The following is a 27,241-nucleotide window of genomic DNA, read 5'->3' on the forward strand; positions in this document are numbered from 1 at the left end:
CTCAAATCTTGCGTCTTCTACATGGTTTCTATCTTTAGCAAAAGGAAGCCCAAACTCAAAGGTGTCCCCTTGCCAATAACATGCAGCACTGTCCCTCTCCTGTAACTAGTGGACAGAAGTAGTTACCTTTTTCTATTCTATCAGAGATATGTGCCTTTGTGCTCACTGGGCAGAGACCCCAAAGTGGAAAAGATGCCAAGATCTAGGGCAAGAGTGACTTTAGTCAAAGATCAGGAAAAAAACAGGCAGCCTTCTAGGATGCTCAGGTAACATTTGTCTTCAACCTTCCAGAGTAAGCCTCCCAGGGTGATTACTGGGATAGGTCTTTTGATTGAGATAAAGATAGTCAACCTAAAAAAAGCAGGGTCATGCATGTAAAACAGCCAGGTTTTTGGAAATGTTATAAGAAGTATGTTGAAAGGAGGAACTCCTGGATGGAAAGAAGATCTGGTGGATGTCAAGAGCCTAAGAGAAATGTTTAGAGAGGAAGTATCCAGCATGGTCTAAAAGAGAGAGTGACCTGAAAGAGAGGGCACGTTTCCTATTTGGCAGGCAGAGACCAGTGATTCAACAGGCCTGATGAAAATATCTCTTAAGGACACCTGACTCTCTTAGCCCTGATCCTGTATTCATCAAGCAAACTTCTAATTTTATTACATTTTCCAGTGACTCTGATACAGGTAAGTTGCCAGAAAACTGCAGGACAAGTACAAGGATCTGTGTGGCAAGGACATGGTAAATTTAACATTCTGGTATATGTCACTGTCCCGTGTCTCTGAAGAGCATAATCAAAATAAGTGCTGTTTACTTGACTTTCCAACTCACAGAACTTCGAAGAGACACAAGGCAATGATCCCCTCCCACCCCCCACCAAAGGGCTGTAATTCCCCCAGGCCCAGGTGGGAATGCCACGCCTACCTGACTGGCTTTAACTCAAAGTTTAGCTTTCAGTTCATGCTCTGTCATAAAATCCAGGCTCACAGGATGTGGGCAGGTTATCTTGCTTCCATCAAACAGGACATTTACCACCTGAGCCCCTTGACTCGAAATCAGAGAAGCCACAATCCCTAGGAAGCCACCTGCAAAGCTACACATTGGGAAGACACTGTATACTTTCTGCTACACAAACATCCCCACTGACCCCAAGGCCAGGGAGACCTTACCAGACAAAAGACCATGAGATAAATATGGATGTCTATTTTGATCCTGTCCTCCCACCTACAGCTAAGGAGCCTCAAAGCTACACACTAGACCTCTGACTACCTGCTGATTACGTCAACAGTCTGCATGGCACTCAAGGCCCCCGCAATCCACAGCACTTACGTCATGCAACCCACACTCTGCCTGCCTACTTGCTAGTCCCCAAATGTGTGGGGGGTTTTGTGCCTTTGCTCATGCTTTCCTTGCCCCTCCTCTTCAACTCCCACCAGCCCAGATCCTACCTATCCTTCTCGCCCACTTCACCGATTACCTCCACCATGAAAACTTCTCTAGACGTGAGCTGTCCAATAAGGTAGCCACTGGCTGCATGTGCTATTTAAATTAAATAAAAATAATTCAGTTCCTCAGTTGCATTCCAAGTATCCAAAAGCCACTTGGGGACAGGCTCCTGTACTGGATGGCACAGGTTTTAGAACATTTCTATCACTGCAGAGAGTTCCACTGGACATTGCTGCTCTGGCCCCTCACCCTATCCCCCCCTGAAAAATCATCCTGCCTCTCTTCCTCCTCCATGCTCCCGTAGCACTCTGTAATTCTTTGCACCTGCCAGTCTCTGCCTCTGCTAGGTGACTGTGTACTCATCTTTCTCCTCCACAAGATTACAAATTCGAATCTAAAGGGCATGGACTGGATCTTACTCAGCCTCATAAGGAAGCAGTGTGGACCAGAGCTCCTCGCACACTGTAGAGGATCATCCGGAATCTACTGCCCACGTTCCCACTGGGGGACAGATACTTTTCCATAGCAAAATTCTAAAGGGGCTAAGATGTCCAGGTCTAGGGATCCCCAAAGAGGCAGGGATCTTTGTTTTTCTATTCCCCTGCAGTCTACACGGAGGTTGCGAGCAAATGACCAGGACTGGGCTGCTCCTGGTGAAGCTAAAAATAGACACGGAGCCAACAGCAAGGAGTTAGCGGACTTGTTGCTAGGGAGACCAGTGGCAGGGAAAGCAACTGAGCGGGGAAAAGTGTCAGACCTGCGCCCAGAAAGCAGAGGCCATGGTTGGGGGGGGGCTTGAAGTTGACGGGGGGCCAAGGCTCCCACCTAGAGATGATCCACCTTCTGACTAATGCTCTATGGGAAAATGTTTTCCCCAGTCCCACAGTAATCCATCTCCATGGAAAACACCATGACTGGGGTAAAGTACCAGCCCCTCAAAAGAAGGCCTCTGCCTAGAGCTGGTTGTTATGGCAACATCCCCCCCTTTCTGTCATTCCCTTCTGGCTTCTCCTGTGGGGAAACGGTGGGAGCTTAGGCTGGGCTTAACCAGCATGAACAGGAAATACCTGCTTTCTGACAAGAGTAACCTGCAAGGGGCTCTTCAGAAGCTCCTGGGAACCCAGGAAGGTCAGTCAGTCCTCAGCACAGGGCAGAGCTTCCTTTTCTTTCCATAAGGGCCTCATAGATCATCTTGCCAAGAGAATTCCAAACTCACTCGGGTTTAAATGTATCTGGAGGTTTTTTTTAAAATACAGATGCCTGGGCTCTCCTATGGAGATCAGCAGGCTTGGTAAAAAACCTCCCTAGGTAATTCTCATACTGGCCAGGTGTGGAAACCACTAATGGTCCTGGCTGTCTCTGTTATCATGAGGAAACAGGCCTAGAGGGATTGAGCTCACCCAAAGGGGCAGAGCCATTCATCAAAGAGGAAGTGGTCTGGGGAGAGGAGGTGTAGGCAGAAGGATATGCAGAGGGAAGCTCCCTCTGTGCACATGTCCAAGGTGAGGCCCCATCCCCTGGTCCTTTCCCTCCTGCTCCCCCTTCAAGCCAGAACATGCTGTTGTCTTGATACTGGATTGTGATTTAAAACCAAGCCTCTCAACAAGCTGTCCCCTGTGGCAGAAAGAAGGTAGAGGGGCTGAATTGTGGCAGCCCAGGCAGATGATCTGGGCTGAAAGGGAAATCCATCCTCTCTCGCAGGGAAAGCAAAAGGTCACCATGGCAAACTGCAGTGGGTTAGCCTCGTCGGGCTCTGTGCCATCATCCCAAACTCAGGCCCAGGAGAGGTGCAGCACATAGGCAAACACCATGGGGCAGGGGGACCCCACTCACCTTGCCAGTCAAACTTTAGAACCCTAAGAGGCTGTGTTCTACCTTGGAGCGCACCTCTGAGCCTGCCTGAAATGCACCTCAACACTAGGATCCAGGAGCACTAGGATTCAGGAGCACCTGAAACAGCCGGGCTCGGGGAGGACACTGAGGAGGTGCAGGACATGGTGGAGGAGATGGGCCTCCACTTTTCTGTTGCTCACAGCCTGTGTGCCCAAGACCCATCACACATGGAACCAGCCCTCGTTCAAGACAGCATGCAATCGGATAGTAAATGATGTGGCTGAGATGCTTTCTCCACGTGTGGAAGGAATTCTGGAGGCCAGGCTCAGCAAAGGCAGTGAGACTCAAGGGAGGGAGACGGTGAACAAGGACGGGTGCAACCTCCCAGGTCTCTCAGACAGGAATGGCCAGATCTCGGGGTACCTGCAATTGCATCTGCTTCCTGGTACTTGGAGTATGAGAAGTACAGGCACAGCTGTCTGCCTGTCTGTTCGGGAGGGGAGCTGCCTGGCACCTGTTGTAGGATCCACACAGATAAATTCTGATCCAGAGAGCAAAATGAGGGGTTGGGGAACCACCTCCCCACTGACCCTTTACTTCCTCTCTCCCCACCTCTACCCCAAACAGCCCTCCCCCCCACCAGCTCCCCCATTCTCTCCCCATCACTGCTGCATTTCCTAATGGTGTGTGCGCTCACTTGGAAGCCCGAATTTGCCAGGCCTGCCCTAGGCTTTGGAGCTCCAGCTGCTACCTCCTCCCTCACTGCACTCATCTGCCTTCTCTTTCCCTACAGCTCCAGGCCTGCTCCACATGGAGAAGACTTCTCCACAAGCCCCACTCTGCCCTCATTTTCATCGCCCAGCCAGAAGCTGCTGGGTGTGCACAGGCCCACTTGTGAGTGAGAAGGGTGCAGGCTGGGCAGGGAGTGGGGGTGCGGGTGCTGCATGTCCCCAGATCTCACTTGCTTCTGACCAGGAAAATCAACAGAAGCATCGGATGTGATCCCGGGATCACAGCTGATGACGAAACCTTCAAGAAGTGCCTAGCTTCTTTGGATCAGTCTAATGGGACCACAAATATCTGCTGAATATTACAGATAAGATCAAAGGAAGTCAGGAGGGCGGAACATTTGAGAGGTGGAAAGAACCTTATGACAAGTTCGCATGAGGACGCGTGGATGTTGTCACTTTGCTTTAGAAACTGGACCCTGGAGAGAAGTGTTCATTTCATACCTGCTTGGGGGCGGTGGGAAGAGCGGGATGCTGGTCAAAAGGAACCCAGTAAACCCTGTAAACCCCAAAGGCTCGGCAGCTCTCTCCTCCCCTCCTCCACCCAGTTGCCTGGCTCCAGGGGTCAAAGGGAGGGGCCTCAGGAACTACCATTCAGATTCAGGGTCCAGAGAGAAGGTTCAGGAGGAACTCAGTCTGAGAGCTTGGAGAGCTTGGCCGTTGCAGCAGAACACCTATCATCTCCATCCCAAAGGAAAAATTTGAATTCCTGTACCAAGTCTCTTCCGACCTCTTGCCCCACCCAAGTTTGGAAATGGTTCCCCAGCTCTGCCTGCCTGAGAGCCTGTCCTCCTTGACTCAGTATTGAACCTTAGAATCAATCACCTGGGGAAACACCTGGCTATAGCCCTTCACTAAATTCCAGACCTAATGATGCCCGAGCAGCAGCCCAGGCAGTCGCAATTACAACAAAGCTCCCAGGTGATTCCAATGTGCAGCGAGACCCTGGGTGTGGGTGACAGGGTGGTAGGTGATACAATAAATGCACCTTCGGGTAACTCTCTTCTGGGCCAGATTTGGTTTATTATCTGGCGCAGAAGAATTCTCTGCCTACCTCAATGTCCTGAAGATGTTCTCTTGGGCGGGGGTGGGGGGTGGGGGGAGACTTTTGAGTTAGGTTTTGGGTAGGGAGTAGGGTGGGGGTCGAATTATCTGAAGCTTGAGTGTTCTCAAACTTTCACAAGCCCCAGAACTGTCTGGGCACCTATTTAGAAAATCAGATTTCTCAGGAACCTACCCACAGATTCTGCCCCCATTGGTTCAGAATGGGGCCTGGGGATGTGTGATGGAGTAAGACACAGACCCACCCTTTAAATACTGAATTCTGATAGGATCTTTGGTATGTATAAAACATGTCCAACTCAATTTCGGTTTTGGGGTGGTTTTTCCCCCCACAAAGTTGCCTTTCAAATAGCATCTAGATTCAAATATACAAGCAACTGAACTGTTCTATCCCTATTTTTGCTTAATCCAACTGAGTTGGAATGAAAAATGAGAATATTTATACTGCCCACCATTCACTGACTAAAGAGGAATGGGGCAAGAGTCACATAGGGCATCTGTGAAGGGTTATGAAAGAATGGCAAGTGGGAAAGTGGTAAAATTCACACACACACACTCAGTTGACAGGGAGAGTGTAAACTGAGAGGTGAGGGACCCGGATGGCCACAGAGGCTTGACTAGGGTGGGGGTGGGGGGGTTAGAAAGGGCTCTACAGATTGACGAGAGGGGGGCTTTAGTGGGCCTCTAATTGGTTCCGGAACTTCTTTTGGAGTCTGTCCTGGTTGCCAGCTGCTCTCAGACACCCCAAATCTTGTCCCTCCTATCCTGGTCCTCCCAATGCAGGGCTGCTGTCTGTTTTAGCAGTTCCCTCCCTGCTCTCCAGCCTACACTTGCCCTCCCCATAGATGACACCTTTTGAGCTGCCTGCAAACCCTCTCCCCTTGGAGAGCCACCCTGCTGGCTTCTCCAAAGCAGCTTGTCCAAAACTAAACTCAAAAGCCTCCCCCCTCCCCCCCACCCAAGAGAACATCTTCATGACGTTGAGGTAGGCAGAGAATTCTTATAGACACACACACACTAACCAGTGTAAGCTTTATTAAAATTAAAAGCTTTGGCTCATTAAAATACATCCTTAAGAGAATGGAAAGTCCATGTCACAAAGTCCATCCCCCAAATCTGCTTTTCCTCCACTATTCTCTAGTTCAGGTAATGATACCCTCCCCCCTCTCCAAATACCAGGCAGGTTTCTTCCTTCCCTCCAACCAGAGACAAGCTCTATCACTTCTATCAAGCCTGATTCCCGTTACCTGGACCCTCAAAGCCAAAAGTAATGCCCTCCTAACTGGTCTTGCTTCCAAACTTCCTCTCTCCGGGCCCCTTACAGTGCTGCCAGGGTAATCTTCCTAATATACACACCCAGTGTTCTCACATTCCAGCTCCCTACTGCACAATGAAGCCTAAATTTCTCAATATGACAAGGCCTTTGACAATCTGACCATCTTCCTTTGTAGTTTTATCTCTTTTTACATTTCCTCCCCAGCTCCCACATCCTAGTTAACAGATCTCTTGCTGTTCCCTAAGCAACCCAGAAGCTTCATGCCTCCTTCTTTTTGTCCTTGGTGGTTCCTTTCCCTGAAATGCTTTATTTATCCCTATTGGAATTCTCAAAGCACACCTCCTCCAGGAAGCTTTCGGGGAGTTCCCCAGAAGTTCTCTGGCCTTCCTTTGTGCTCACGATACTCCACCTGACAGTGGAGCTCATGGTGAACATTAAGAACACTCCCACCTCCTCCACTAGGCAATGTGTGCCTCTAGCACAGTGTCCAGGCATCTCCTCCAGCGCCAACACAGGCTGCATGTGTTTAGTAAGTACTGAATTCAAGTCTGTTACCTCCTTCATCTAGTGTATTGGCTCCTTATAGAGTCACAGAGTACAGCCTACCACTCGATGCTTGAATACCTCAGGGAACTCCTTGACAAATGGTCTGGTTTTGAAAGCAAAGAAGAGAAAACATTACCATTCTTTTCCATTGTCTGCCTCCTAAAAAGTGCTATGAGAATGCTTCTAAAAGTTGAACTAAATATGCAAGAAATCTTGAGGCGCTCTAGACTCCAAACTCCTAGCCGATTTCTTTGACCACCTACCTTAGGAGCCCCCTCAGTGTCCTTCCCTATAGTCTCTCTCAGGCAAACTCCTGTTTCAGTGAAGAGCCTGCATGATGTCCCTTCTTTGGCAAACTTCTCCAAGGTCCTGGGCAGGGCTAGTCAGCAGCTCCCATGGCCCCATTCCTTGTATTTCTATAATAGCCCTTACTGGGTTTCAGCAGCATAATTTATTCACTTACCTGTCTACCTCTCCCAGGGGAGGATGGCATCCCAGGGTGGGATTCTGACTTCCCTTTAAATTTGTATCCTTAGTGTCTAGAAAATGTTGGGACACAGTAGATACCCAGACACTTCTGGTGTTATCTTAAAGCCTGAGCACACAGTATTGTCTGAGTTAAAGTTCAAGAACTCTTTGAGATAATGGACAAAAAGTGTGATTAATGAAAAGAAAACTAACAGTAAGGAGCAGATCTAGGCAGAACTTTGGTGGCCAAAGCTAGAGGCAAGCTGTGAATTCCTGAGCTAAGAAAATGCCATGGAAAGCTGTGTGTGTCAGAGGGTGGGTGTTCTCTGTATCACTTTTTTAGTGATGAATTCGAGCCTCTCCCTCATGCCTAGACCTAGTGTCTAAACATGAGCATCGTGTTCCACCTTTCTGATCCAGGCAAAAAATGACAGGAGGAAATGGGGACAGTAGTGAAGAGGAAAGGAGCGCTAGACTTGAGCACCAAATGTGTATTTTATGGAAGTTTTTTTTTTTTTAAAGAATCCTTATAAGGATACTTTATGTATGTGCCTCTGGAAGATGCATTTATGTGAGGTCTGAGAATGCACTCAAATAATTCAGAATTTATGACAAGGCAGTAAGGAAGCAAGGGGAGCTACAGATCACGGTTCCAGTCCTCTTCCCCCCAGTTTATGAAATTCTAGAATCTCTGGGGTCTTATAGTCTATTTCTGTCAAATTGCTAATAAGAAAACTGAAGTGTAGAGAGGAGAAAGACCCCCCTGGAACTGATCAGGAGCAGAAACCGAGACCAGAACCCAGGCCTCCTGAATCTCATTCCAATACTCTTTTACTCCAGACTCACAACAGCAAACATACAATCATGAGAAAACAGCAATTCAAGGGCAAGGGCTCAGGACCGAAGAGTGGAGCAGGGGGACTGTCCCAAGGGTTTTTAAGGACTCAAACCTGGCACAGAAGGAGCGGCCAGAACACCTGCGGCTAAAGAGAAGGCAGCTGCAGGGAGAGGCAGGCAGCTGGTGGGAGGGAGGGGCCAGCTCCACCCCTTTCTTTTAACCTTATACTTGTTTCAGAAGAAGCCAAGACAGCAAATCAAGAAGACAAGGCTCTAGTTGCGTGATCTGGGTGCAAAACTAAAGCATGAGATCTGGAGTCCAGTTCTGTCCATGCGACCTCTGCACAAGGATATCTGTGGGGCTCTTACCTACTTGCCTAGGGGAACCTTAGTTTCCTAATACTAAACGGATAAAAATAGTTTTTGTAGTAGCTCAAAATCCAGTATCTGTCAAATGACAAGAATTATGCAATTTAATAATATGCCTAATGGCCTTTATCCAAGAGAGAACTAATCCATGGGTGGGGGGACAACAGTACCTCATGCAACTTTCTTCCTGAGGGATCTTGGGCAAGAGGGAGTTTAGGGAACTTAGGAAGTATCAGAAGAGGCAATGCGGAAACAGGGCAGGATTGGCTGGGAAGTCAGGGACTTCCTTACAAGGCCAGCAGGTCTTATTTTCTAGAGTAAGGTAAGCTAGCTGAAGCTGAGTTGGAGGGTTGATTGGTGTATGTTAGGTTTCCTTGTCAGGTGTTTCCCGTAAGTGCAGGCTAAGGGGTTTAGATTGTGATGTGGGCCGTGGGCTGGGCCACTGGGGAGGCCTCCATTTCGTGGGTCCCGAAATACAAATTAACTTTATCTTAATTTAGGATTACGGTGAAAGTAGTGCTCTTGGCACAGTGCCTGGCATGCCGTAGGTGCTCAGTAAAGTCCTTCCCCTTTGGCCTAGTTCAGGCTTTGCTGTGGCCAGCTGCCGGATCCCGGGTGAGTTACTACCACCCTCCCGCCTCTTGTTTTCTCACCACCAAAAAGTGGGGGTTGTTCTAAGAGCTTTTCTCTTAGATGAAGTGATCACTCCGGTGTGCAAACAGCCCATCCACTTAAGAGACAATGGGGCCCCTCTATGATGACAATTTCACAGCCTATCGGAAAGGCCCGCAGCCCTGGAAGCCACTACTGATTACAGCCTGTCACAGGCGCACCTTTAAAACATGTTCAGTAAAGTACACTGTCATGTCTGCTCCAAATGGCATCATCTCTTTGAAAGCTGATGCTATATAAGTTCAGGTTTTCATTAGTTTATGTATGGTGAAAAAGTGAGGAATGTCCGCCAATCAGAATACCCTAAAGCTACTACTTTACATATTTTGCTAATAATTTGGTTTTAGTCCTTAATAGTCTACTTTGTGTTGCCAATTTTCATGTCTCCTATACTAAAGCCCAGGATATCACACTTAATTCATCTATTCCCAAAGCCCCCAGCACTATGCCCCCTACTCAGTAGGCGAGTAGTGATGGCTTATTAAATGGAATATAGCGCAGCAGGAGATGACCCTCTGGACATTCACAGGCTGTTCTTCCCAGGGCAGACAGGAAGCAGTCTGTTGAGACTGCAGGGTTATAAAGCAAGAGGAAGCAACATTTGCTCAGCTCACAGAAGCAGCAGCGCAAATGGCCAATAAACATATGAAAAGATGTCCAACCTCACTTATTATCTGGGAAATGCCAATTAAAATCATAACAAAATACCATTTCCTACCCATTAGATTAGCAAAATATTGATGTTGGCAAAGGTGGGAGTCTTCTCATACCCTGTTTATAGGAACATAAACTGGTGCTGCCCTTTTTGGAGGGCAATTTGGCAGATTTTGTAAAATGCAAAATACATGTTCCCTTGGACCCAGCATTTTTCTTTCTAGAGAAACACAGATGCACAAAGAAGCATGACCAAGGATGTTTACTATTGCAATGCCTATGCAGAAAAATATTGTAAACAACACAAATCCCCAAGAAGAGGATGGTTAAATAAAATCATGCCAATCCATATGGTGGAGTATAACAGTAATTACGTGGCTAGATTGCCCAGACTTATTGTAAGTGAAAAAACAAGCTGTGGTTTGAAACTACGGTGTGATTCCACTTAAATAAAAAAGGAAAAGAAAAAACAACAACTGTGAAGCAAAATTATATATTTACACACACACATAGACGGATAGAAAAAATCATGTTATATATACGCCAAACTGATAGCATCAGGTACCTGTGAAGGAGGAATTAAAATGGGAGGGGAGGGGTTTTTACAATAAGAATGTATCTGTGTAAAACTGATATAACTTAAAATTATTTTTAAAAATTATCAAGCTGCTATTATATGCTAGTCCTATGCTAGGAGTTTTAAATGTTGTCTGTTACCTGATTAACCCACACAACTCTGAGATCCGAATTATTTATTTGTTCAGCAAATCTTTACCTAGTCCCTCTGAATGCCAGCCCCAGGGGCAGAGGTGTTCAGAGTGCCTGCACAGAACAAGCCAGGGGTGGGTAGAGGCAGAAAATAAACTGGTGAGTGCTACTCTCATGGAGATGAGACATGCCTGGGAGAGCAGAGTACAGCCAGGTCTAGCCACAGTGGAGAGGTCTCAGTTTGGCAAGGTTAAGTGATGCCTAAGATCCCACACCTGGAAAGAGACTGAGTCAGCACCTCCAAAGGCACCCTTCCCTTCTGGAATGTGAAGGGCTACCTGCTGGGCAGGAGGAAAGGGAAGTTGGGTCTGAATGTTGGGGGAGGGGAGGAGAGTGTGATATTTGGATCACAGATTATTTGTTATCATCACTATTTAATATGTATTAAGCATCTAATAAGTGTAAGAATGCATGAGTTCCTCCCTTCAGGCTGGGAGCCAGGGAAGAGACCAGATCCTAGATCTGCAGGGCATGGTATCCTTGCCTTGAAGTAATTTAGAATCGGGTTGGGGTGAAGAGATCACTGAGGGAGCGATAACCTCGCAGGGCTATAGCTGAGTCCTAAAATCTTAAATCAACAAATGGAGTCCCCAGCCCCTCCCCTCTGGCTGGATGGCCAGTCCGCTGCTCGGCTAGGTTAGGCCTCTGCTCTGCTCTTCCTCACAATGTTGAGGACCAATGAAGTAATATATGGGAGAAGCCCTTCCTAAACCCAAAGCACACCCTTGGGTCCTTTGGTTCTGATAATTACTAGAAAAAGGATCCCAGGACTTGCCTTCCTCTGGGAGGAGGAATTGCCTCACCTCTGCCCGCCCCCCCCCCCCCAATTGCTGGAGCCTGGGACAGTTCTCCCAGGCCAGGGAAGGCTCTCCTGGGCTCAAGCACAGCGAAGGCCCAGTGGGAACAGCAAGAGCACAGGGTGGAAAGTGGAGGCACCACCTTCCCTGTGGGAGTCTGCCCATATTGGTTCCCCGGCCCCATGCTATTCTCCAGTATACCTGCCAGCATCCCTGGAAACCAAGGGTCTGGACCCTCAGGTGGAAATTCCAGGGCCGAGCTGCCTGAGAAGGCATCCCACATTCACTAACCTCCCAACTGCTTAGCAACCAACAGGTGCTCGTTGAGCCTATTCTCCCTGCCCAATATACCAGGTTGGGTACAATGGGATAAGACATGATTAACACATGAAAAGTATTGAAAAAATACTCTATGAAGTTGAGTGCTAAATCCAACAATATTATCAGTAAAGCTACAAGAGTGTAGAGAAGGGCAGAGGTCACTGTAGACTAGAGAAATCCTGCAGAGCTTCCTGGAGGCGGCAGCAGCTTTTGGACTCAACCCTGAAGAATGGCTAGGGAAAAGCACAGCAGGAAGAAAGGCAAGGAGGAGGGCAGGAGCATGGCAAGTATAACGGGGAGACTGGTGCCCCATATTAGAGAATGGCAGTGAAGTGGGATGGGATGATTGTGGAGATCACAATGAGGGGTGAAGCCTAGAGAAACAGCCGGAGGATTTCTGATGTGAAAGGGGAGACAATAGGGAGCCACTGTAAGTTCTACATCAGGGCCTGGTCTTGATTAAAGCAGTCTGATCCTTAAAAGGCTTAGTAAAGAGGTGCAGAGAATAGGAGCTGGCAGCAGAAAGAAAACAATAGCTGCCCAGCTCCAGCAGGAATTCCCACTTCAGCCTCAGGGAAGGAAGAAAAGCCCCTTTTTCTTGGCCACTTATTTTAAACTTCATTCATTTCGTCATATTCTACGTCTTCTTAAATTGCTTTGTTGGTGGGGGGGGCAGGAAAGTCTGGGGAGACAGGTAATCTGGTATGGTCAGAAAAGTAAAGAGTAGCCCTCACTTAATAACTGTGGACTAACTGACAAGGGTGGTCATTGGAAAAGGGAATTAAGCAGAGGAGGAGTTTGGGGGGAAGAAGACCCCACAGGGAAGGGGCAAGTGCAGGCTAGAGTGTGGTGGGAGCCCCACAGCAGAGCACACAAGCCCGACCAGCCTTGGCCCCAGCCACCTTCCTGCTGCTCTCAGCCCCCTGTCCCGTGTTCCACCACCACAATCTTCCATTCCTGTGCCTCGGAACCTCTGCACATGCTGTACATTTCTTCCTGCAATGCCCTTCCCTAAATTCCAGTTTATCCCCTGAAAGCCAAAAGCCACCTCTTGCTGATGTATGGATGACCCACAGCAGAGTACGTCTAAGGCCCTCGAGGTGATGCTCCTCCTGAGGTGCCCTGAAACCTCCTCCTATCATGGGACAACTAAGACTCCTCTAGGCTTTGTTAGCCCCTGGTATCTTACACAGCACTCAGATGTGGAGGGCTCTGGGGTCAGCTCAGTAACTGTGCCCTGCAGGAACTTTTCTAGCAAAAGATTTTCTAGAAAAGCTTTTGATGACTGCTGAAGCTGGGTGGTAGGCTCGTGGGGGTTCATTATACTGCTCTCTCTACTTCTGTGGGGGTTAGAAAAGGTTCACGATAAACAAATCTTTTTAATTTTAGTAAAAGAAAAAGAAAAAAAATAGAAAACTTAAAATTGAGGAAATATATTATCTTAATTTTTCCAGCAAGTTGAGAAAAGATCCCCCCTTTTTTTTATTGCAACTGAGAGCAAGTCTCCTTACTGCTTCTACAAGAGAGCACAGTTGGAGGACTACAGATGCATCTGTTATGTCTAAGCTTCTGTCCCCAAGGCTAACGGAAGGCAGAAAAAGCAGCATGCATAACAAGGGGTTAAAAAGCAAAGACCCTCCCATGGTCCCAGGGGGCCAGGAGTGGGGCAATTGACCTGAGGGGGAGAATAGACCCAGTTTCCAATTTCCATCCTAAAGATCACACTTAATGCTCAGGGTCACGGTCCCTCTCTCCTCCTAGATTTGGACTGGCAGCCCCCTTTCTGGGCTCTTCCAGGGAAAGTAATCTCTGCCTTCCTGGATCCTGAAAACACTGGAAACAATCAAGTCGCTAACCCCCCACCGTGTTTTGCACTTTCTCTAGAGCAAACCCTCGAAAAGGTACTGAGGATAACAGGATAAACGCCTTCCTCTTGCAGGCCTGGGGTAAAGACTAGTGAGAGTGAAGGTGAAATGCCCCAGGTGGTGGCAATTCACAGCATTTCACATTTCCGCTCCCTTCCCGGTGTTGGTTGGTCAACACGCTTTCTCTCAACTAATCCAAAGTACAAGAGAGCAGCCTCAGCAATGGTGCCTCCCCTCCTCTCACTGCTGAAGCCCTCCACGGGCTGGCTCCCACCCACCTCATGACCCCCATGGAAACTTCTCTTAGAAAAGTCACCAGCCACCTCCAGTTCATTCCTCAGACGCAATGAATTCAGGGCTGGTGGCCACTCTTGCTGGAAAACCCTGAGACCCCACTATCTTCCCTTGGCTTCCTCCCAGGCCCCTGCTCAGTTCCCACTGCCCGCCCTTCCTCCTCTCTATGAGGACCATAACTGTAGGGATTTCTATGGACAAAATTCACGGAACTTGGTTTCCGTGCACCCCCCCGCCCCCCCTGCGGTGCGCACAGCAGTTTCCATGGACTTAAAACACCAGGTTCTGCTCTTGACTCCCTTCCTACCTTTGTATCCACAGCCCAGACCTTCCTCCACCCAGGCTCCAGGCACCTCAGCATCTCAACCAGAACTCTTGATTCCAAAACCTGTTGCTCCCTAGTCTTCCCTATCCAAGGACATAACACAACCATCCCCAGCATTCAGGCTAGACCCCTGGGGTCGTCCTTGAGTCCTTCTGTTCCCTCCCCTGCACCCTTCCCATCCATCAGCACATCCTACTGATTCCATCTCCAGCATCCTTTCTAGATCTGTCCTCTGTCTCCACTGCTGCCCTTAAATCCACTTCAAATCATTCCTCTGCATAGAAACCTTCAAAGGCAGCCCAGTGTACTCAGAATTAAACCAGTTTTTTGGCTGGCACCTACGAGGCCCTGTATGACTGGGCCTCCTGCTAGCTCCCAGCCTCATCTGGCCCCACTTTCTCCCTTGCTCATTTCACTCTGGGCATACTGGTCTTTCATTTGGGCAAGCAAGTCAGGGCCTTGCTTGTGCTGTTTCCTCTGCCTAGAACATTCTCTCCCACCCTGCTCCTCACAGAACCACCTCTTCCATTTCTTTAGGCCTCAAATGTCATTTCCTCCAAGAAGCCTCTCCTGATCACCCCACCCAGAGCAGGCCTCTGTTAACCTCTATTTCAGCCCCTGCTTATTTTTTTCCTGTCCATCTCCCCCATCAGAATGTCAACTCCATGAAGACAGGAATTACATATGCACGGAGCCTAGTACACTGCCTGATACTTGGTAAGTGTTCAATAAACATTTGTTGAAAGAACAAAGGAACCAGTCACTGCCTAGGGATTAAGCAGTTCCCTGAAAGTACAAGAGGTTAAACTGCAGGGGAAACTGTGCCTCAGCCAGGACCCGACAACAGCCTCAGGGAGTGGCTGAAGCTAACTTCTGGTTTTCCAATACTGTGGGACTGGTTGGGGCCCAGGACAGAAGGCACCTCACCTCCCTTTTCCAGCGTGCCAGCCACTCGTCCCGCTTGCGCTTGCTGATGTAGTAAGGGTCCCCCGCCTGGAAGGTGAGCCGCGGCATGGGCCGCTGGCGGAGGCTGGACTCCCAGCCCAAGCCACCCCGGAGCCGGCCCCGGGAGCCCTAGGACAGAGAGACAACAGAGAGATAGACTGGCATTAAGATGGGCACTGACAGCCCCACTGCAGGGTTTGTTCCTCATGGAGGGGAAACTGAGGAGGCACTCACCTCGAACAGAACATAGAGGCTCTAGCTCCTGGCCAGAGATGTCAACCCTGCGAGTGCTAGGCAAGCCCCATGTGGGCTGGAGATTGAGGGACTGGGGTGTGGGGACACACGGACATAAACCAGGAGGGGAGGTTCTTGGTCTCAGAAAGGGACTAGATGACTGCCTGGGGGACTTCCAACCTCCACACCCACTTCCTCTCCTCCTCACAGAGGGATGTGTAAAGAAGGGGACAGGGGCCACCTCAGGCTCCCCTCACACACACTCGCCAAAGTTGGTCAGAGCAGTGGCCTTCTTCTAGAATCAGGATCCACAGAGCCCCTGGGGGTTGAGGAAAACACTTGCCTCCATTTTCATAGATTCGATGTTGGTCTCCTTCTGTTCTTTGCCTGTGGAGAGGGAAGAACAAAGGGACTGTCGGCAGAGTTACAGGAGTGGCTCAGAGGCCCCACCTTGCATCTGGGGTGCCTGTCATGGAGACAGGAGTCCTCCAACTACTTAGTTGTTCATGTGTCAAACCTGATGGCCCATCATGTGCCCAGCACCATGCTGACCTTGAGGACTCAGAGCATGACCAGGCCAGAGAAGGGACTGGGGGCAGGGTTGGAGGCCCAAATCCAGACAACAAAAGCCAGGGCTGTAGTTTCTGGCCCACTGACTCTGTCCTAGGCACACAGAAGGAGTCATCTAAAAGTAGCCCCACTCAGTTCCTCCCAGTCAACAGAGCTCTCTTCCCAGAGGAGGGGGCCAGACTGCACAGTCTCCCCTAGCCCTGGAATGGAACATTTGCTTCTATGCGTGGGGCCCTGGGTGGGAGAGTGGTGGGGTACAGAGCCACTGGAGCAAGACTCCAGTGAATCAAATTCATTTCTATGAGACTCAGTTTCCTCATCTGGAAAATAAAGATGCTGGAGATAATTTCTAAGGTCCTCTTGCAGTCTTCAACATCATGGTTCTATTATTAATATCTTCCTCTGTACCCCATTCCCCTCCCCATTCTCAGGTTCCTAAGCCCAGCCTTTATTCTAGAAGACTTGGATTCCAACTGTCTCAATGATATCTCTGTAACCTCTCCTAGCCTGTTCCTCGCTGAATTAAGGTAGCTAACCCTTCTAAAATCTTTAGGCTATTGGGAACATTAAATGCCTAGAGCAGGGCTTGGCATACAGTAAGGCTCAATAAAAGTTAAGTTTGGTTCCCCTTCCCTGAGGCAGCAGTTCCGGGCTCCTCTTCGCTGCAACTCAACTGGAGCCTGACTCCAGCTTCTGGAAGGGAAGGTTCCACTGCGGGCAGAAGTCCCAGCAGGGCTGTCCTTGGGAGAGCCTTCTCCTCAACCTTCCTGCGCCCGGCCCCAAGCAGGAGGGCAGCCACATGCCTTCAAAGTATCCCAGCCCTCCCACCCTGGTCCTCTCAGGGTCCTCACCTCCCAGATGCCAGGTCCCAGGCCCAGCACAACCCGCAGAGGGCGGGCCCTGGCCGTGGGGCTGGGTCATTGTGCCTTTCTGAGCTTCCTACCGGAGGTCAGGGGGAGTGCGCCCTCCTCCTTCTTGAGCCCCAGAACTCCTTTCTCTGAAGCCAAGAGTATTGAGTGTGGACCCAAAGGCAGGAAGGTCATTAAGGCTGGTTCATGGTAGCTGGGGGGAGGGCAGCGGCGAAGGGGGACACAAAGAGCCAAAAACGGAAAAAACAGCCCCTATTTCATCTCCCGGCTCAGAAGCGGAAACCAGCCGGGGCACTGCAGGCTGCTGAATGCTCAGCCCCCGAGAGGCTGCCTCTTTCCCTCCCGCTCACCGGAGAAGACCTGGGCGGCTCGGCTGCGCCGGCGGGCACTGCCAGCACCTGCAGGGGCGGGGGCGGGGGCGCCCTGCAGGCGTGGCCACCGGGACTACGCGTGGGCGTGTCGCCCCAGCACGGACTAGCTGGCTGCGGAGGGGCGGAGGCGCCCGGGGCCAGAGGGAGGAAGCACGTACGCCCGCCGCCGTCGCGGGGGCGTGGGTGCGCGCATGTACTCGCTGACGCTTTGCACAGGACTGGCGGGTTAAAGTTCGTCTCACCGGACTTTTGTCTCTTTCAACTTGTTTCCTTTAGCCCCTCTCGCCTCACCATTGCCCGCTCCCCAACATTTCCTCCGGTGTCAGGGGCTGGGCTCCCTATCCTGCCAGCCGGAGCCCCGCTCCCCCGCCCCCCTCCCCGCGTCCTCTCCAACCCGCGCACTCCGCTCCACGAGGCTTGGCGCTGTCAGAAGGGCGCCCTCAGATCTGACTGCACCCTCAGGACCTCAGGGGTTTCCTACCAGGGACCCTCCGTGCCATCTGATCTATGGGAAATCATTATTCATTCAAGTGAAAGAAAATCAGCCGCTGAAAGAAAGGAACTATAAAGGACGGTGGAGTAATCCTCCAGCCCCTAGATTTTGCCGATGGGGAAACTGAGGCCTGGACAGCTCACTGTATACTGCACCACCTTCCCCGATGTTCCCCCTCTCGTAATCCCTGGCCCATACTTCCCCAAACAGAATTACTTTTCCTTATGTAGTTTCTAATCGCCGCCTTTCTGGAATTTTCTCCCAGATGGACTCTGCGCATGCCCAGTTAAGTGATATCGCACACACTTGAGCAAGCAAAACAACAAACTAGGCTGCCTCAGAATCTTGCACTTGTCCGGAGTCAAGGAGGGTCAGCTGCTCTCTCAACACTCCCCAGCAGTCCATCTGTTCCTGGCCTCGACCCAGGGTCACAGGCTGGGCCAGGTGGCTGCGTGCCTTCCAGGGTGGCCCTGGCAGGCTTGGGCATGACCTTAGGGCATCTCAGGTCCTAGAGGCAGCTGGAGGCCAGGGTGCTTCTAACACTTACCTGTTAGTCTAGGACTATGCTCAGCAGGGGGCCACCCAAAATTCTCTTTAAAATGAACCTAAATCTCAGTGACAGAGCTGAGGCCAGGCTTGCCCCAGAGGACACTCACCAGCCCAACACTGAGCGCTCATTCTGAGAGAGGAGGTCTGTGCTGACCCTAATCTGGTCCTTTATTAGTTGTATAATCTTGGGTAGGTAACTGAACTCTCTAAATCCTCAATCTCCCCATCTGAAAAATGGGGATAATCAGGCCGGGTGGTTCAGCTGGTTGGAGCGTCATCTGGTGCACCAAAAGGTGGGGGGTTCTAATCCCGATCAGGGCACATACCCGAGGTTGCAATTCAATCCCTGGTCAGGGTGCATATGGAAGGCAACTGATTGATGTTTCTCTCTTACATTGATGTTTCTCTCTCTCCCTTCCTCTCTCTCTAAAATCAATTTAAAAAACAAACATCCTCAGGTGAGGATTTTTAAAAAGGTGGAATAAAACAGTCTTCCTTAAATGATAACAAAAATTAAAGAATACATGAAGAGCAGGACTTCTCAAGCTTTAATTTGCATTGAAATCATGAGGCTCTCTTTAATGCAGATTCTGATTCAGTAGGTCTAGGGTGTAGACTGGGAGTCTGCATTCCTAACTTCTCAGGTGATGCTGGGTGATGGGTGGACCACTTGGAGGAGTGAGGCTATAACACACGCAACACGTTCAGTAAAAGAAAGCCACTCTAGCATCGTTACTGTCAGCATCATGACAGCATCAGTGCTGGGAGGTCAGGAGCCTCCGTAAGGCCACCACCTGCCTGTCCAGGTGGCTCCTGTCCTGATTACTCATCATCTCCCCTGTTCCTCCTTGTTTCTCCTGGCTGTTCCCTCAGTACACACAGGAGGGTACCCAGTTCACAGGAACTCTGCCTTAGAGCCCTCCATTTCTCCTGTATAGGACCTAATGAGAGGCAGATGGGGTCCCCTGAAAAGAGACCTAGAATGAAATGAACTGAAAGGAGACCACAGCCCAGTCCCTTCCTCCCTGGGGCCTTAGTCTCCTTCCTCCTCAGAACCAAGCAGCTGAGTATGTATTCTATGTGGCTGATGCTGGCATGGTGGCCATTGCCCACCCCTCTGGGTAACCCCTCACCAGCCTCTGCATCAGACATTTCACAGTGGCCTCCAGGGATCCCACCAGCTCTAACCCCGCCAGCATCTCCACTGCCTGGACTGCTGCAGCCACACAGGAGTGCTCTGAGGCCAAATTTTGGAGACCAAGGAAACTTGGAGCATTTTTGCCCACCATGCTCAGCACTAAGGTTCTGAGAAAGATCCACCTACTGCAGGAGTCACCCTTGAGCCATCTCCCCCCTTTCCTCTCACATCCCTGGCACTTGTCCACCTCCATCCATCTCTGCTGCCACCTCCCTCTTCAGAGCGACACCCCTCCCCCCTGTTTGCAGCAGCTCCTAAGCCCTCATCCTGCCTCCCAGCCGCTTTGTTCATTCCATTCCACGATCCAGATGGCAAACTGATCTTTCCAAATGTAAAGCACATTATGTCAGCCCCTGGAAGGGTGGCCTCAAAGGCTGCCCTGGCCCTGTCTGCTCTCCCCTCATCTCACGCCCTTCTCCCTTGCTCTCTTCACTCCAGCCTTGTGGGTTTCCATCAGGTCCCTCAGTGACCTGCTCCTGCCCACCTGGGAGCCCTTATACCTGTTCTCACTCCCTCCCTGCACCACCCCTCACCTGGTGTAACAGCCCAGGCCATCTGGGTTGCTCTGTTATAGTCCCTCCTAGAACCATGTATATTTTCCCCTAGGGAACTCATCTCTGCGTATAATCACACCCTTTTCAATGCAGATTTCTCATTAGTGACTCTCTCCAACAAGACTGTGAGGTCGTTAAGGGCAAGAACCAGACTTTTGTTCAAGAGGATTTTCCCAGATCCTGGCACAGACCAAAGGGGTATTAATAAATACCCGTTGACTGACTGAAGGAGCTCCTGAGAACAAGCAGAAATGGAGACAGGAAAATCCCAAACCGAAAGCAAACCCTTAAGGTGAAAAGCAGCCTTGGAGCCATGGTTCCATTCAGCCAGTCAGAAAGGGCTGCCTGGGCCCTGGGCAGCAGCTGGGCTCCAGTGGTGGTGGGGTCGCAGGAACCTGAGAGTGAGCCAAGATCTGCCCCTGGGACCAGCATACTTGGTGGGAAAGGCTGACAGGCTCTGTTCTTGCACAGCTGGCCTTTTTTAACAGGAGGATGATAGCTCCTCCCTTTCCTCCTCTGTTTTACTCCACTCAGGCCCCTTGACCACTCTCACCAAGTGCCAGGACACGTCCCAGGAGAGGCTAGGGGCCCTGGCCAGGTCAGGGCCAGGCCTCCCAAGCCACACTGCAAAATAGAGGGGACAGCGGAAGGGCAGAGACTAGGACAGACTAAATCCTGGACCTGCCACTTATGGGTTTGGGGTCCCTGAGCAAGTCACTTCATCTCGCTAAGCCTCAATTTTTCCATCTTAAAATAGGGATAATAATTCCTCTTGAAGAAGATTGGAGGAGTAAAACAATGAACACAGAGTACCTCAGAAAACGCTTTGCACGTAGCAGGAACATCACAGATATCAGTTGAGTAACAGACGCATGAAAGATATCTTTTAGTAAATCTGGAGATCTCTTTTTTGGAGATGCTCTCAACCCTGCATGAATATTAGGTTTGGATCCGAGCAAAATGAGTTATGCCAATTAATCAACTTGCTCATTCCATCATATACACTTGGAAGGAAGAACTTTTGAAACTGAAATGCACATATGCGAAACGACCAGCAGGGCCCTGGGAGGGTCAAATGTGGTAATGATGAGAAGCGCCTAGTAAACTGTGAAACCTGGTACAAACACTAGTGTGCTCATTGCTAACATGCTTACAGCTCAGTTGGCCCTGAAATTGCTGGCTTAACCTGAAAGAGAAAAGTGGGCAACTTGCCAAGACTCCAGGGCTAGGCCAAGAAATCCCCAGAGGAAGAAGAGGCCTGGGCTGGGTTGTGTACCAGCTACCTGCCCCTCCCCACCCAGTCTGCCACAACCGGAGTTTAGTCCAGTTATCCAAACTGTGGTGGGCTCGGGACATCTGCTCTGGGGAAGGCTCACTGGGCTTTTAACGCCCACAAGGGCATTACTGCCCTGGAGCACCCAGCCCAGGGGCTACAAACACAGCGATCCCTAAGAGCTGCAGGTCTTATGGGATCGCAAGCAGGCCAGGTGGGGGCTGAGGGAAACAGGTGCACAGCCAGTCTGATGGGGGGGGACCTATGGGAGGATGGGGTCCGCCATCACCCCAGTCGGGTAACCATTGGCATTCTGCAAACCCACTGTTGCCAGGTCTGGCTTTTAAATTTTTTCACGAGAAGCCAAAACTCCAGATTTTTATGTGAAATGTCTTGATTTTAAAATATTGACAACTAATTTTTTTTAATGTTTAAAATATTACGTGGGCTGCATCCAGCTAGTAGCCTCCAGGGCACAACCTGGGCAAGGAGACCTTCAGCTACCATGCCCAGTCCACGCTTCCAGGGACCCGCTAGGCCCCAAGTCTCCAACCCTCAGGCGAGCCCAAAAGAGGCTGCCCCTTGAGCCAGGGACTCACCTTCTGCAGCGGCTCCTCGGCCATCCTTGGGGGTGCAGCAGCCATTCTCCACAGCTCGGGAGGCTTCAGGTGGGGTCTCAGCCGCACCCTCTCCCTCTGCTGGGGCACCACCCTTCTGTCCCCCAGCAGGGCTCCCTTCCTCTGGCTGGGGCTCACTCCGCTTCTCCAAGTCCCCATTGGGTAACAGCTCTGAGGGGCCTGAGTCCTGGGCCATGGACAAGGACTTAGAGGTCACCGCAGGGTCCTTGGGTGTATCACTGCTCTCCACCTGGAAAGATAAAGAAACACAGGAGAGAGTTAGACCTGTGGTCTAGCCTCCTTTGGATCACTCACCCCTCTGAAATTCTGGTGATTATAAATTCTCTGTCCAGATAATTTTGTTCACATAAACGTTCATGCAATTTTGCATGACGTTCATACACTCACAATCTTGCTCTCAGTTTCAAGGGGTTCATGGGTTTGACCCCCTGAAGTCAAGGGGTCTGTGGACTCCAGCTTAAGAAATGGGAGGAGTCCAGCCAGGTTTGCCAGCCTGGTTCCAAAGCCCAAGTTGCACTCCCCACACATACCCTCACTGAGGTGGCACAGGGCTCCCCAGTCTTTTGCAGCCCCCATTAAAAACAAATGCTCCTTGGGGTATCCCTACTTCTAACCAGGACCCTTCCTGAGACCAGCCTGGGCTGATCTTACTTCTGTGATAGACCCTCCCAGCTTTCTTCTTGGTCTCTAAACCCGGTGAGGAGCTTCCAGAGTGGGAGGGTCAAAGGGGGTTCCCAATGAAGCATTCCTCTGAGCCCCAAAGCCCAGCACATTCTTTCCCTCAGCTTTGGCCCCCATGGGTTCTCCCAGGTGCTTAGACCCCAGGAGAACCAAGCCCCCAGCAAGCAATATGCAGTCTGTACAGTGCACCCTCCCAAGCACGTGGTCCCAGGTACCCCTCCAAGAGTCCCCAAGAGTCTAAGAATTGAACTTGCTACAAGAATCACATCAAGAGTAATCATAACTGTCCTTTTTAAAAATATGTTTTTATTGATTTTAGAGAGAAAGGAAGAGAGAGGAAGAAACAACGATGAGAGAGAAACATTGATTGGCTGCCTCCTGCATGACCCCCTACTGGGGATCGAGCCCACAACCTTGGCATGTGTCCTGATCGGGAATCAAACAGGTGACCTCTTGGATCATGGGTCGATGCTCAACCACTGACCCACACTGGCCAGGCCATAAATGTCCCTTTTAAATGGCACTGCTTGGTGAGTAAAACTCATCCATTACACCTTTAGAGCCACTCAACCTCCCTGGGAGGCTCTAAGAGAATTTTGTGATTTGCTTGAGGTCACACACTTTGTGAGGACAGAATGAGAGCATGGTGTGAGGACAGAGCAAGCACAGGAGAGCCTGGAGAGCACTCTGTTCTTGGTCATCTGGGGGCAAGTAGGCCTGGATATCTCAGAAGGAACGGAGGTATCCTTGGGGCCGAAGAGGCAAGTGTCCCCTGTGCTCAGCGCTCTGTCATGCCCTCGGCTACCAGGATGCCCTCTGTGACCCTGCCTGCTGGTGGCTTCGTCTGCAGAATGTCTGCCCTGAGAAGGCCAGGTGGTATGGGCTCAGCAAACACACTGCTGGCCTGCGACCTCAGGTAAGGTACCGCCCAAGAGGGGCCTCAGTTTCCCCACCTGTATCATGAGATGCCTAGGCTAGACCAGCGATTTTCAACCAGTGTGCCCCAAGAATTTTTAAAACATGCACCACCTAACTATTTAGGGGCATTGACTTCTTTTCCCTTACATTGTCAAATAAAAAGGACAACAGACAACACAACAATAGCCATTAGGTGTGAAGGAATCAAAATTATATCTATTTTGGGGGCCAATGGGAGGAAAAGGGGGACATCTATAATACTTGCAACAATAAAGATAAATTTTAAAAAGATTAAATCCTAAAAAAAAATTACATATTTTTTGTCAGATCAGCAAAAGATACATTTTTTTCGGTGTGCCACAGAATTTTAGGAATTAGTTCATGTGTGCTAGGAGATAAAAAAGGTTGAAAATCGCTGGGCTAGACCAATGGAGGTATTTACCTTCTTTTTAAGTCTTTATTTATAAAAGTCAGACACATGTTACAAAAATTCAAACCATACAAAAACGAATAGCATTAAAATAAAACTCCCATCCCTACCTTCAAAATCAGCCTCCCTACACGTAAACCATTACTAACAGTTTGGTAAGTATCTTTCCTAGACTTGTTTTTCATATGCACCTACCACCATGTGTCAGGTACATGTTTATACATATGTATTCACACACTGGTCCAGAATTGTTTTTTTCTAAAAGAATATCACACTTCCCATACTGTTCTGCAGCTTGCTCTGCACTTAACATGCAGAGTGGGCACCTCTCCATCCCTGTGCACACGGATCTGTCTTGTTCTACGTCACGGCTGCTCAGCACTCTACTGAGTGGATGCCCAAGTTATTCCCTCAGTTCCCTCATGGTGGGCCTTTGGGCTGATTTGCTTTTTGCTATAGCGAACCCTTGCACTTAGAGCTCTGTGCACCTGCGGATCTCTACAGGCCCGAGTCCCAGAAGTAGACTGGCTGGAGGGAGGGCCTGCCCATCTAAACGTAAGTAGAAATGGCCAACCCTCCAAAGAGCTGTACCACTCAAGTGCACCCTGAAAGCCTGAGAGAGACCTCGTTTCCCCAGGCCTGCCCTGCAAGCCCTGCAATCTCCAAGGCGGCTTCCGCTTTAAGGATCTATGACCTCCACTCTAAGCCTGCTACTATTTGGTGAGAAACCCCCAGAGGTGGCAAATAGAGACAAGGGCATTGGAGAAAACATAAAAATAAAAATAAAAACCAGAACTAAACCAGAGTCCTCCTTGGGACGAGGCTGCAGGCACATGGCGCAGCATGAGCGCGAGCAGAGGGAACTCCAGGCCCCTTGCCAAGCTGCTCTCCTGGCTGTGTGGCAGCCTGGGACAGGCCTGCTTCCAGGAAGAGAGCTCCCATGGAAAGCTGCAAATGTGTGCAGTCCTCAGCAGTGGGGGCGGGAGGCTGCAGCAAGAGGAAGAGGAGGCCTCCAGCGGAAGGGGAAGCGGAACCGAGAATTCTTCCACCAGGCCTGGGCACTGAGGGCCAAGGCCAGCAGAGCCAGGAGGTCAGACACAGGAATGCGAGTCGAGCAAGAGGCCCTGTCTCTCCCCTCAGCTGCCATCCCCACATGTCGGGACCCACACACTCTGTCCGGGACTCAGACGGTCTTTCCCATCTCCCAGCTCAAAGCAACAGGGCTCCCTGGCCTAGAAGGCCCCACCCTGGGGTAAATCCTCTCACCTCCAAGGCTCCCTCATGTGTGTGAGCAAGCCAGCTGGCCTGGGCAGCCTGGAGAGTGGGGCAAGCCTGGGCGCCCACAGCCGCCCCAGAGCCTCCAATGCGGCACTCGCAGGGAGGTGGGTGTGGGGTTCCTGCTGGCCCACTTGGGCTGAGAAGTTTAGGTCACAACCAGTTCCTTACCATGGCAGTGTTCTCCTTTACTCGAGCCACTTGCTGCCCTACAGACACCTCAAGTTGGAGCCATCTCCTGGGGGCCCTCAGAATTTGTTGACTGATGCTTTCCTTCCTGGCAAGACCCCTCCACCCTGGGACAACTGCCTCCTGCTTCTCGGTTGCCTACTACCCAATCCTTGGGCTTCTCCTGTGAAGGCAGTGGTTGTATATGCGGGGAGAGGGGTGCAATTTTGCCCCAGAGGGCATCTGGCAATGTGTCTGAGACATTTTCAGTGGTCACACTAGGGTAGGGTGGACTGCTGGCTTCTTGTGGGTAGGGGTCAGGGGTACTGCTAAGCACTCCAAGATACAGGACAGTGCGCACAACAAAGAATTATTTATTCAGCCCAAAAGGTCAATGTCAAAATGTGCTGTTGTTGAAAACCTTGGCTGAAGGTAGGGGCACTGACCAGGGGCTGCATTTTTTCTAAGGACTATTTTTAAAAAAACAAACAGTTTTATCCTGGCTGGACTGGCTCGGTTGAGTTTTATGCACTGAAAGGTTGCAGGTTCAATTCCCAGTCAGGGCACATACCTGGGTTGTGGGTTTGATCCCCAGTGAGGGAGTGTACAGAGGGCAACTGATTGATGTATCTCTCTCACATCGAAGTTTCTCTCTCTCTCTCTCTCAGCATGTCCTCTGGTGAGGATTTAAAATAAAACAACAACTTTAAAAAAGCTTTTAAAACAACATTGTGGTAAAATATACATAACCTGAAATTTACCATTTTCACCATTTTCAAGTATAAATTGTTGACCAACCATCATGACCATCCATCTTCAGAGCTTTTCATCAACCCAAACAGAAACTTTGAACCCATTAAACAACTCCCCATTCCCCCTGCCCCAGACCCTGGTAACCACTATTTTACTTTCCATCTTCTAAGGAACATTTTAAAGTCGCCTGCCTGTCTGTCTCTCATACACACAAACCTGGATCTGTGCTAGGCCCTGGTCTTTGGAGACCTCAGCCTCACCCCCACCCTCAGCTCCCAACAGCAGAGTTGGCAGGCTGCTGGTTTCCGCTGGGCCCCAGGAGTGGGTTAAAGTCCACTCCAGTGTTCCCTCTGTCCCCCAGCCCACTGCTTGTCTCGTTTGTTTACAGAGTACTCTCACATCCTCTCATTATAGCCCTCCTCACACTGTTTACCTAATTGTTTACTGTGTCTCTCTCCTAGGCTGTGAGCATTGCCTCATTTATCTTTTCATTTCTCTCCCTTCTGACCAGTACTAAGCACAGAACCCAGCATAAATATGCTTATACGATTAATAAATTTAATTATCACAATTATCCTGATGGGTAGTGTTACCCTCACTTTCCCAAGGACGAAGGCTCCAAGGCTCACCTCAGGTCACACACCTTCTAAGTGGTAAAGCTTCCAGAATGACCCAGGTACAGGAGAGGCAGTTGAAAGCCAGCTCCTGCTCTGGGTTGAGTCTCCGGAAAAGCCCAACCTCAAATCCCAAAGGTTCCAAGGAGGAAAGGAGGCTTTGACGGGCCTAAGCAGGGCCTGGGGAAGGCTGGGGGAAGGCTGCCGGCTGTTTCCCTGGCAGCAGCCACTGCAAGGAAAAGCCAGCGGCCAAACAAGGCAAAGCAAGTAGGAGCCTTCTGCAGTATACCTGTCCAGGCCAAAGCCAATTCCTCAGCACTGCCCCCCAGGCTTGTCCTCCCTATTTGCTGGAAGTCTAGTCTGAAACCCAGGACTCCCACCCCTCCCTCACAG

General features: G+C 50.2%; 1 protein-coding gene across 1 annotated transcript in view; it reads right to left on the bottom strand.

The window, feature by feature from the left end:
• Window positions 1–27,241, bottom strand: part of DNMT3A (DNA methyltransferase 3 alpha) — a 99,326-nt gene that overhangs the window by 25,002 nt on the left and 47,083 nt on the right. Inside the window, exons 4-6 of the mRNA XM_087823406.1 lie at window positions 21,971–22,238; window positions 15,838–15,881; window positions 15,243–15,389 (exon numbers count right to left, since the gene is read on the bottom strand). Coding sequence (XP_087679532.1) covers window positions 15,243–15,389; window positions 15,838–15,881; window positions 21,971–22,238 — 459 coding nt within the window. The remainder of the gene's footprint in view (window positions 1–15,242; window positions 15,390–15,837; window positions 15,882–21,970; window positions 22,239–27,241) is intronic.

This window comes from Miniopterus natalensis, chromosome 13 (genome assembly GCF_054644295.1).
Source record: "Miniopterus natalensis isolate mMinNat1 chromosome 13, mMinNat1.hap1, whole genome shotgun sequence".
NCBI lineage: Eukaryota > Metazoa > Chordata > Mammalia > Chiroptera > Miniopteridae > Miniopterus > Miniopterus natalensis.